The sequence below is a fragment of the Anastrepha obliqua genome, chromosome 1 (assembly GCF_027943255.1).
Source record: "Anastrepha obliqua isolate idAnaObli1 chromosome 1, idAnaObli1_1.0, whole genome shotgun sequence".
In the NCBI taxonomy this organism is placed as follows: Eukaryota; Metazoa; Arthropoda; class Insecta; order Diptera; family Tephritidae; genus Anastrepha; species Anastrepha obliqua.
In genome coordinates this window covers 61,649,409-61,661,976 of record NC_072892.1, presented here as the reverse complement: position 1 = coordinate 61,661,976, position 12,568 = coordinate 61,649,409, and the positions used below count along the sequence as shown (strand labels likewise).

The 12,568-nt window shown below is 37.0% G+C and overlaps 1 protein-coding gene across 9 annotated transcripts in view; it reads left to right on the top strand.

Annotated features, from left to right (window-relative positions):
• The window catches only part of LOC129245461 (regulator of G-protein signaling loco), an 89,153-nt gene that overhangs the window by 73,679 nt on the left and 2,906 nt on the right, over positions 1-12,568 (top strand). For all 9 annotated transcript variants that reach the window (XM_054883642.1, XM_054883657.1, XM_054883665.1 and 6 more), the window contains one exon: positions 11,637-12,554. In XM_054883642.1, coding sequence (XP_054739617.1) covers positions 11,637-12,554 — 918 coding nt within the window. The remainder of the gene's footprint in view (positions 1-11,636; positions 12,555-12,568) is intronic.

Here is a 12,568-nt window from a genome sequence, read left to right as displayed (position 1 = left end):
AGTGGTTCGTTGTACGTATTTTTATGCATATTTTATAACTAGAAAAGTTATTAGAATACCAGTATGAAATTTTGAGGGATTACTGAGTTTAGTCTCAGCTATAAAAAAACCAAATAAGAAAGAAGTAGGAAATTGTTTTTCAAAAAAAGCGAACGAAATGTTTCCCATAATTCTTTGACAAAATAAATACACAAAAAAATACTTTTCTAAATATACTTTGATTTTATTATAAAATGGTTAAATGTATGATAAATTAAGTGTTAAAGAGCATATTTCATCCTAAAAAATTATAAATTTTTTTTTCTTGTAGATTATAAATATAAACATATTTCACTTTAAAAAATTGGATACCAAAATTTTTCATATTGAATAAATCTCTACAGTGTTACAGTGTTTTTTTCTTTCTGTTCTTTTTATGATCAAGCTCACAAATAAAGGAATTGTCGACAATGTCCAAAATATTTGGATCAGTTGACATGAAGTCGCTCAATTTAGAATCAGAATGTAAAATATTATAATATTTATTTCGCGATCCATTTTTTTTTTTCGGACAAACTCATGGCGAGGCCGATTTATAATTTCCGTTAATCGCAGTTTTGGTTCAGTTCGTTTTTACTAATTTTTTTTTTATTTTTTTTTGCAAATTTTTTTTTTTTTTTGATTATTATTTTAAACTGAAAATTTTGCTAAGGTTAACAATGAAACTGAAATAGCTTCTTATTTGCCTATGGCTATAGTAGAGTTATTTGCTTCTCAATTACTTCTCGCCGTTGACGTGCTGTGCGCTGTTTTTGGGATCGTGTGCTCATTTAAGTGCCACATGATTTTTTTTATTTTTAAACAATTAGCAAGATGAGTTCATCTTATGTTACGACAGCGGTTCCGTTAATGGCATTCTGATTTCACTGCAACCATTAATATTTCTTTTGAAGGCAAACTCTTTTTCGCATGTTTCTAAAAATCATTTGAAAACGTAACGGTAGCTAACAGTTTTAAGATAAGATTTTAACTGTTCCTTTACGGAGTTTACAAATCGTTAAAAAATATATTAAAGAAAAATCTTAAAATGCAAATGGAAATCTCCATCTTCAAACGAAACCTCACATTCCGACAATTATTTGTACTTAATTCTACTGAGCCTAAAAAAAGCAAAACGGCCAAACTACACAGCAGTGGCACCTTAAAATACATAATTGGGAGGAGCTCTCCGAAATATTGCTTTGACTTACCACTTTTTGTAATTTGATTGTTTCAATATTGCATGCAATATTTAGGTATACAAAAAAGGTAGCGCAAAATTAAGGAGCTTAAAAAAAGTGTATTATTTAAAATAAAATTTTATTATTGTAAAAAAATTTTGATTATTTTTTTTTTAATAGCTTGGTTACTAAAAAATATTGGGTGATTGAAACCTTTATTTTGACCTTTGCGCGCTCCATTGCTTGTCTGTTTGTATGCTGTAGCTGTCTAGTTCAGAAGTGTCAAATATGATTGACGTATGACGCCATTTGCAAAAAAATCTTCCAATAGGGTGAATTTCGCGCCACCTTGTAAGGATGCAGATTTATGGTTACTGTTGAATATGCTGTCAGCGACAAAATAAAGTGTAATAAAGTTTTGACTGTTTATTTATTTATTTATGAAGATGAATTATACTACAATAAAAACTTTATATCGCAAAGATTAAAATTTTATACAAAATTTATAAAAGTAAGTACTATAAATATCATCAAAATGTCAGACTTTTCACTTAAGGCACACTATATTTTTCTTATATGGAGGCAAATACGCAACCCGTCAGCGAAAAAAAATGGAAAAATCAACACTGTCACTTAAAACTGCAGTTTGTTATACCAAAATTTAATGAGTTATACAAATGCATGCCCAGAATTTTTCTAAACTTTTCTCTGACTAGTTTGTATGAAATTTTAATCTCGATATGTGCTTTTGTAGTAGACTGAATAAATTAAAAAAAAAAATAATAATAATAAAAAAACTTTTTGTCAAAACTTGTCAACATATGATGTACACATTATTTTGGCGCTGACTGTACTTATTCATACAAATGTATGCGTACTCATAAAAATCTAGAAAATCATCACGTATTCGATTGTAATTTAACATTTTTCCCCCTTTTTTGTAATTTACTTAATTATTCGCATCCAACCAATTTAGCATTAAAATTGGCATCCATTATTTCTTTTTTTTCATATCCATACATTTGATGATTTTGGTTATTTCTTTTTGACTTCCGGCTAATTAGGCAACAGTCAGTCGGGCATATGAACCTACGTACATACATATGAATATGTTTTAAGGCTAACCTCTTTGCTGCCCTTTGGCTCGTCTCATCTCAGCCGGTTGCCGCAGCGTTTTTACATAAATTTAGCCACAAAGCATTCAACTTGAAAAAAATGCGGGAAGTGTCGTCTCAAATACTTAATTAATTAAACAAGAGTGGACATTTTTTATTTAAGTTTTCTGAAGTGCGTATGCAATAGGGCAGTTAGTCGATTAAAGAAGTATAAATGCAGTAGGCATTCGTTTTCAGAAAATTTAGATTTGATATTCTGATAGTTGCATAAAATATAATTAAAATTCTGTACTTCAGCAATAAAATGTTTGAAAAGTAAATTATGAAACATATGAAAACATTTAAATAAAGTTATTTATATTTTCAATCACCTTGTAAAGCAGTTTATCTACAAGGTGGCGCAAAATTAATCACATTTACTTGAGAATTGATCATTTTACTCGGTTCCCAACTAAAATATCGAAAATTTGTATTTGTATCCACAAATAGATGCACATACAGTGAGTGTCACCAAAAATCATACAGTGAGTGTCACGAAATCATATTTGGTTATTTACAATAAAAACATAGTGATTACTCTCCAAAAATGGACTAAATGAAAAACTTAAAAAAAGCGTTTACAAAACTCAACAAAATTTCACGAAGTTTTCACTCAAAATGTTTAAGGGAATGGAAAGCGTCAATTGTATCTAAAAAGATAATTTTGAAAACATTGCAAAAATAAACCAATAAAAATACAAAGTGGCACTAAATACTGAAGCCTATTCTATTCGCCACATCTCTGCTCGGCTCACTTCACGAAAAGATTTCGAGCAAGATTTAGCAGCTCTTTTCCAGCGCTTCCAAGATATTTTTATTTATACCAGTTGCTTCATCTATTCGCCACTCGCTGACGGTTGGCGAAAAGAAGAGGTTTTAAATAAAAAAATAATTTTGGGCGATGGAAATCTTTATGTTGAACTTTACACGCTCCATTTGCTTACACCCTTTTTGGAAGTTTAGCCGAGCTCCTCGTCCTTTTTGTGGGGCGCGTCTTTAAGTTGTTTCAGAAAATGGAGGGACCTACAGTTTTAAGCCGGCGATATTTTTTATGAGGAGCTTTTTCATGGCAGAAATACACTCGGAGGTTTGCCATTGCCTGCCGAGGGGCGACCGCTATTAGAAAAATCTTTTTCTTCATTTGGGTGATTCACGGAGACTCCAAACAACGTACTTCGAATTCCGAATAGTAAGCACCAACCCGTCTATTTGCATTTGCAAAAATTATAAATCTTCTTCTGGGTCAAACCACTTCTCTACAAAGGTTTGCCTTTTTAATACTTCAATTAAAATTTAAATGGTTATTTAGCGGCATTTGTTTTTTTTATTCGCTGCGATCCTAACCTGTTTTGCTTCCGCTATTCACTTATAGTAATCAAGTAGAAACAATTTCTCATCAAATTTCAGGCATATGAATTGCGTTGTCAAGTTTGCAAAGAGCTTCGACTTAAAACTACAGACCTACCTTATTTTTCAAAAATATTCGCCTGGGGAAAAATAAGTCCATTATTTTTGCGTAAAATGTTAACGCAAATGGTTTAAAACGGTTTGATGGTCGATCTTTAGCTCCTGGGCGATACTACGACTGCTAACATACCGATAAACTTTGATTATTTCTGTGATTTTCTTTAATATCAAAAATACCAAAACGTAATCGACTGAACCAAAATTGTACACAATTTCAACGGCCGAGCTTACATTTTCGCCTTTATCAAAGAAAAACTGTAAAATATACCGATTTTTTTCTTTACTGATATCCATTGTTAACACCCTGTTATTTGCCACGGAACAGAACAAATAAAAATCAGCAAAATAATTTTTTTAGTGTGAAATGTCGTCTTGACAACGAGCATAAACTTTAAATTGTTTGATCGATACTTTACGAAAAATCGATCACTGCAGCTATCTACCGAAAAAATAATGGATTTCTTCTTCCCCAAACTTATATATCTTTTGAAATTCACTCCAGCAGCATTCCCCGAACATTTAAGCAGAATGCTTATGCAGGCGCTGCTCATTCAATATTTCAGCCGCCGCCACTAAGCTTTGCCATTTTGAAAATGTTATACTCGTATGAATTCGAATAGCGGTCATTATTCTTCACGAATTGTAACCTCTAACAGATGCGTGGGCCTAAGCAACCCCTCATTTAGAATTAAATCCTCATTACTAAACTTATTTTCGACTGACTTCCTCGCCATCACTTTGGGTCTACGCCTACGCTTATTTTTTGTCCTCATGTTTGTGGCAAATTGCTGATTTCCGACACTCCAACCACTTGCCGGCGTGCACCTACACACGCCTGGACTGGCATCCCCATATATACATATGTATATATGTAGATGCATGTACATATTTACATTTCTGCTTGTCATTATTTGTCGTATGTTGTTCATGTGGCATTGTTTGGCAATTGTAGCATTGCTGCAAAACGTTTACAACAATACTGGTGTGCCATTGTTAGCAACAACTAAAATATAATGGTGATGACAACAATTTGTGTGTTGTCAATGCGACAAACAATTGTTGCAATTACTGTAGTCATTTGGTATGTAGTTGTTCCGTTGCTCTTTTTCAGTTCATTTTCGCCCCTGCCTCATTTGCAATGTTGCCGCCTGTCGTCAGTCGCGTTTTCACAAGCACACCCATCGCCTGCCTCCACTCAATACGCCGCTCTATTCTCCAACAGTATCTCAAATCGTGTGTCTGCTACTCGGCTGTGCTCAACAACCAGACTAAAATTTTACCACTACTTTTGACTATTGTTGGTTCTATGCGACCTGCGCTCAATTTTTTTTTCTTCACAATTTTTTTTGTGTGCTTGTTTTGTGAGTGTTTTCAATTAAGCTCGACTTTCATACATTTTTCATATGGACTCAAAATGCCACTTTTGTATTTCTAGCTCTTAGCTGTGTCTACTTTGCCTCCTTCACACCCTTTCATCGCACTACCGCTCTTGGTGGTTCGCATATACAATCGCCATGATCATCATCGTCTTGTTGCTGTGTTATTGCTGTTATTACTGCAGTTACTCTAATACATACACACACATATGCACACACAGACACACACACTTGTACTTATATTTTCTGATATTTTAGCGCATAAATATTGTATGACCTCAATTGTGTTCACTTTCCTTCAGCGCGCACTTGACGCTCAGCTCATTGCGCTCGGCTTACAAAGCCAGTCAGCCGTTCAGTCATGCCAAACAAACAATTGTACTAAATGTATATGGACAGACAATTGGTTCAAATGCAGCAATAAGCTCGTATATTAGTCAGTCAGTCTGACAGTCTGGCAGTCTATGGCACGCCTTGTTGCCTTGTTGTGCTGTCGCTTGTAGCGTCAGCGACGAGTGCGAATGGCGACTTGAGTACGCTAAAGCTGTGGATTTCAGCGAGTTTGACCTGTTTTGAATAGCTTTTCATCCACTTTGTGTTCAAATATTCAAAAGATAAATATGAACAATATAGAAGATGTAGTACAAACACTTAAAAATCGTTTATTTACCCATTAATTGACTTGAGGGCAGTACTCTCAGTTGAAGAAGAGAGTTTTCTTTCTTTTGTATTAATGTCTGAAGTGGGCCGCACTTGGCAACGTTATCGTCAATGTCAGTCTATGGAAAGATGCTGAAATTTTCATAACCGGAAGCTTATGGAATTTTTTGTAAATATTTTTGAACTCAGGGTCAAATATGTATGTATGTATAAATACATATATAGATTAGGATGGCTCAAGAATTTGTTTTCTCTTGATGCTAAATTTGTTTTATAGTCAAAAAAGAATAATATTGTTGTTGTAGCAGCAGCTTACTAAACCCTGTGTGTGTGTGATGTAGTCACCTGTCGTCTTCATCTAACTCAACTGTAGACCCAGAAAGCGTGCTGTTTCCGCAGGTTGGGTCGAGAGGGAGAGGTGTGTTAGATGAATGGGATTGATGGGGCATGTGGAAATGTGGTTAGTGTCATGCGGATGCTGTACATATATTGGGTATGTGGAGATCGATTATGGATAGGTAGGAGTTGAACCTGCTATAATATCTAGAACGCAATTGGGCCAAAATTACGCTAGCCTCACCAGGAAGCTGAACTCTTCGTATGCAATAAGTGGTGATTGGATCCGATAACAGCTTTTGGGGGGCAGGAGTTTAGGAAGATGGTAAGGAAGGTTTGCTCACCTTTTCTGCGCATACAACCGCTATTGCTACTAAGGTCCAAAATCGCTTGTCCGCAGTACTTGGGACAGTGATTCGCTGTGCAAAATACTGCTAGCAGGACGACCACGGGATGTCTTCTGAAATCCCTCTGCAACAAATACACAATGAGGCATCAATGCTTCCTGTTAAGGAGAACAACAAAATGCTCAGTAAGCAGTTTTTCTTTTGTCACTACCGCAGGTGCCACCCCTGAATGCATTTGCTTGAGCCTGAGCCATCTGCCCGGCACGTCAGGAGACATCTCTTGAACTACACTGACGAGATCCTGGACAAAATAAAATTACAACTACTGGACCGGACAGTATACAGACTAACACTAAATGGCATTCATCGGGAGACCCTTGCCACCTTCTTCGTTCACATGGCAGCCGGTTCTATCTTACCGTAATGACGAGCGTTTTTCCCGATCAAGAGCTGCCATTCCAGTAAACTAGCCCTGTCTAGTGCACTGTACCCCACAGATATTTAGTCTTCCCTTTTGATTTCCCTTTAAAAATGTCAAAAAAATTAATCCCTTGCTTTATTTAAAAAATAGTAAGTAACTTAAATTATTTTTTATAGGGAGCTTGAAAACAAATTTTTTTTTTCATAAATAATCAAAACTTTGCAAACTGTCGCAGTGCTATTATACTAAAAAAAATTAAACCCTTGTTTTACTTAAAAAATAATAAGTAATTTAAATTATTTTTTTATGGGGAGCTTGACATTTTATTTTTTTTTTTTTTAATAAGTAATCAAAACTTTGCAAACTGTCGCAGGCTGTAATAATAAGTAACTTAAATTATTTTTATGGGGAGCTTGAAAAAACATTTTTCTTTAAAATTTTTTTTTAAATAAATAATCAAAACTTTGCAAACTGTCGCAGTGCTATTATACTGACCACGTCTGTATATATAAATATGTATTTCTGCACCATGAAAGTCATTTCATAAAATAAAATTACACCGCCCCTTGTAACCTTTCGTTTTCCTGCTCTCGACAAACTGTTGGTAGCCGCAGAATACATTTTGGTTACAGTGTACACTATTATTTTCCAAACAAATCGGGCAAATTTGCACCCCGCAGGTCAAAATACATAAGAGCTTTTTCCGCTACCGATCGGCCTGCCCAAAAATAAAAAGCAGCGAAACTTCCATGAAGTATTTGGAAATTGTATTTACTTCATTCTTCGTTTACATTTTTTTTAATTGGATTCAATTATCTTTTCACGCGATGCTCGTTACAACATGAAAGGAAAATTAGAAATCGGGTATTAGGAAAATATCATTAATCTTCATAGCCAAAATGCGGTTCGGTATTTCGAACAATGCCGCAAATACACTTTCAAATAATCAGGCAAAGCAAGAGAATCATCTTTGCGAACACAAATACATGCACACTTACAACTGCACCAATTTTGCTCAATCTTAACCATGGCGAATTGCTTCACTGAGGAAAACACTTGTTGCACGCTACATGTTGCATGCCACATTCACGGTTACTCCACTCCAATCCACTTGATGTCTGTAGCGGCTGTGGTTTTGTTGCTAGGTGTGGTGCTGTATTGTGCAGTCGTCAGTACCGCCTATTTTTTCAATCATTTTCCAATAAATACTTTGCCATCATTATTTTCCTCTTCTACATCGATTGCATCAATATTCTTGTTGGAAGTGTGTTGGCGTTATTTTTATTGTCTTCTGTTTCGTTTTTTTTTTTTGCTGCAGATGCTTTGATTTGTAGAACCATTTGTTGTGGTGTCGATGATGCGCTGCTGGCAAATGGGTCACGCCGCTGTTTCAGGAGACTTTCAAAATCTGTTGTATATTAAAAGGTTTTATACCTATTTTTACCATAATTTTAGTAACCGACACACACATTTTTCACTATCATACTGGCATATAATACGGTACAGTCGTGGTCACAAAAAGAGCACATCGACATTGTGGCAAGTTCTTACTATTTACTTTTTTTTCAAATTTATTTATATATAATTTTTTTTTTTTTTTGTAAAAATATAGCTTATACTACAACAAAAACCGTATAACACAAAGCTTTACGCTTTGTACAAAATTTTAAAACCCACCAAAATTTTTAGTCAGAATTTTTAAAATAATTATGGGTATGCAGTTTTGTAGCTCATTAATAATAAAATTTCAATAAATTTAAAATCCAGCAGCTGCTCTAACCTTCTGCTGAAGTGATGAAATCAAGCAAATCCCTGAGGTTTGTATGCCTTTTAAGACGTTTGATCACTATCTAACTGCCTACCTTTTTGAGGAAGCGAAATCTCCCAAGCTTATCAAATGTGTCGCCATGTCAATTGCCTAGATTCTGTCTTGAAAAATGATGCAGTAATCTGACCTTATATAAGTTTCTTTCAATGAGAGCTGCTGGGAAAATTCCTCTGATCACTTTCTACTACTCATTTCGGATGAGGAGAGAATTCCATAGGACGATATTCGATTTTAGGTCACTTCTGAACGCCGCTGTTATGGACGAGATCTGATAGTCACATCTTCTTAATTCTACCATTGTGCTGTTTAATATGGCGCAGGGAATACAAATACAGCTCGCGCTTTTGCCATTGCGGAAAAGGCATTGACACTTCGTATATTTTCTTTTTGTAAACTCCCAACTGCACAGTAACGCACCTCCGAGTTTGACAGGTTTCGCAATATAAAAATCAATGGCTAAATTTTAATCAGCTTCATTTCACAAATCAATAAGCAAAGAAAAAATTAGGTTCGCAGTTGGAAGATTTTACTGAGCTGAATTTTATCGAGCCGCCAAACTTACCAGATCCGTGAAAACCCTTACTATTAAACTTTGAAGGCAGCTCGCGACATGAGAAGTAGCCAGTCAGATTTTCTCTGTAGGGTACATATTTCACCTTTGCGTATGTGTATGTATGTGTGTGTGTGTGCATTACTACGCAATTTGCTTCGTTTTAACTATTTTAGTATAATTTTCTGTGATTAGCACATGTTTTCTTTTCCATTGTACTTCGATGTTGCTGCTTGTTTTTCTTCACAAGATTTACAGTTGTCACCGTCATTGAATCACGTCCACTCATAGTTCAAGAGTTTATCTTATTTCTTGGTCGGCGGCAATGGTGCAATGTTGTGAGATTAAGTAAGATTGAAGACCAGAAGAGGAAGAAGTAAAGAACATACATACATATGTGCATATGTATGCGTGACTGAAGCTTTTTATATATTTGTGTATAGTAAGTCAACTAAATAATAACCTGGTTTTAATGGTTTCGCACATAAACATTCAGAGCACAGTGAGCGAGATGATTAGCAGCTACGAGGGAGAGATGTCATGGGCTCTCAAGGATGGCCGGTTTGGCCATCTGAAGCAAAATTGTGAGGATAACTTCGGCTGCCACATCACCAGGAACTCGGCACAAGAATTCAGTTGTCACACGTATTCACACACCTATCCAATCAGTGGTTATTCAGACGGCAACGAAGTAACATCAGCGAAGGCTATGTTAATTTTTTCGTATATCAACAACAAAAACTGAGTTTTTTTCGTAAACAAACCGCTGTCTTAGCACCACTTACGTCAGCTAATCAGCTTCCTGATTCCTTCAAAATCGCTCAGAACTGGCTAACGGTCTTATATTGACCACACCTCTGCTTTCTGTGGCTTCATACGAAATATTTTTCTCAAAGTTTACTAAACTTCGCAATGGCGAATTAAGCCCATTTCAGTAGAAAAGATTATCTTGCAATTCGAACAAACGCGGACGGCTACAGAATCAAATGATATATGGAATTGGAACTGTTCAAAAGAACCTGCAGAAAATTTGTGCGTACCTACATACTCGTATTGATAATAATATTGGACTAGCCCATACATCGTTGATAGATGTTTCTAACAGGCTCAGACTTCATAAATGGAGAGACCTAATATTGTATGCCCCTTTGGAAAGACCGACTTTTCTGAGAAGCCTTTCCATAACGGGACTGTGGGTTTTCCATTACTACCGAGAGGCGAAACAACTTCTTGGTAAGCGGCCACCGTAGCCCAATGGGCTGGTGGGTGACTACCATTGGGAGTGTGTAGGTTCGAATCTCAAAGAAACACCAAAATGAAAAAATCGTTTTTTCTAATATCGGTCGCCGCTCGGCAGGCGATGCCAAACCTCCGAGTGTATTTCTGCCATAAAAAAGTTCCTCATAAAAAGTCATCTGCCGTTCGGAGGCGGCTTAAAACTGTGAGTCCATCCATTTCTGGAACAACATCAAGAGGCACACCGCTCAGAGGAGCTCGGCCCAACACCCAGTAAAAGGTGTAAGCGCTAATTACATATCGGGTGTTTTTTTAAGAGCTTGAGAACTTAAAATGATAATACAAAAAAAATATTGTTGGAATGCATTTTTTATTATAATCTGGTAGATAATATCATGGCATTCATTTTTTAAATTTAATATCCGGTATATGTCCGCCGCGACTACGAGTTACATGGTCCATTCGATCAATCTACCGTCTGCACCGTCCGTGCGGCAAGCTGGGCCGTCTTGATGGAACCCATGTCGACGGTGTTTGGCTGATTAATTTTTGGAATAAAAAAATTCAGTCGACACTGTTCAATAACACTCGCTATTCACTGCCTCATTTCGAAAGAAATAAAGATCGATGATGATGCTCTATGAACTTCGCGAGCAGATACATTTTTTTTTTTTCAAAATAAATTTCCACAATTTGTAAGTGGTATTCTGGCGTTAAACGATTTATGATGACTTGCCAAACCTTACTAAATATATTAGAAATGTCTACACGGTTCGCCATTCTCATCTGTTTGACAAGAATAGCCCACTGTGCTTTTAAGATTGTGGAAACTTCATCTCTGTTCTGTTGATACAATGAACGTGTGGAGCTGTTCGATAGGTTTCAATTACGGTCATCCTTTCTTTTTTATTTTTTATTATATTGTCACTCATATTTCTATAGTCGCAATTAATCGCAGCAGAAGATTGAGCAAAAAAAAAACGCAAACACTTGTCTATTAGTTATATTTACGACACTGTTAATGGTAAATGAATACTATTGTTCTCTTCTCATATTTTCCAGAATCCAAATCTTCCCGCAAATGCCTCACCATTCCGTCGTGCCTGGGGTCAATCGTCCTTTCGCACGCCACGCACCGACAAACACGCCCACCACCACCAGCAACATCAACTGCAATTGCAGCAGCAATCCGGCCAGCATCAGCATCTCAGTCCACTAGTGCGTCGTGCCTCATCAATGACAGCGTCCGACAATGATGTCTACATCAAGTCCATGCATCATGGTAGTTACCATGATGAGCTCAAGCAAGCGCGTAGCCAACATCAGATAGCTACGGCAGCGGCAGCTTTGGTTGCCGCACGAAATGCCAATACAGGGGTAGCCATAACAGCGCCACAAACGTCGACGAACGCCGCAAATAATGGCAGCAGCTGCACTGGTCAGCTAAAGGTGCCACAGCTGAAGACCACAAACGTGTCCGCCACAGATAATGGTATCACAGGCGTGGCTGCCTGGGGTACAGCTTTTGAACGGCTGCTGGAGGATCCCGCTGGTATGCATACTTTCGCCGAGTTTCTGAAAAAAGAATTCTCAGCGGAGAATATCTACTTTTGGACTGCATGCGAACGCTTTCGTGCACTGGAGAGCAGCGTGGAGCGTGCGACGCAAGCAATGACCATCTTCTCGAAGCATCTGGCAAATGGCGCTTTGGAGCCGGTAAATGTCGATTCGCAGGCACGCAATCTGACGCAAGAGAAGCTGGAGAGCGCAGACACAGATCTCTTTGCGCCAGCGCAGAAGCAAATTTTCAATTTGATGAAATTCGACAGCTACCAACGCTTCATACGTTCCGATATGTACAAAAGTTGCTTAGAGGCGGAGGAGAAGCGTCAGCAGTTGCCTTATAAAGCGGAAGATTTAGATGAGTTGCTAAGAACGCCGGCGCATCAAGCAGTCACAGTGAGCAGTGCTGTGTCGAAGGTGAGTACGCTGAG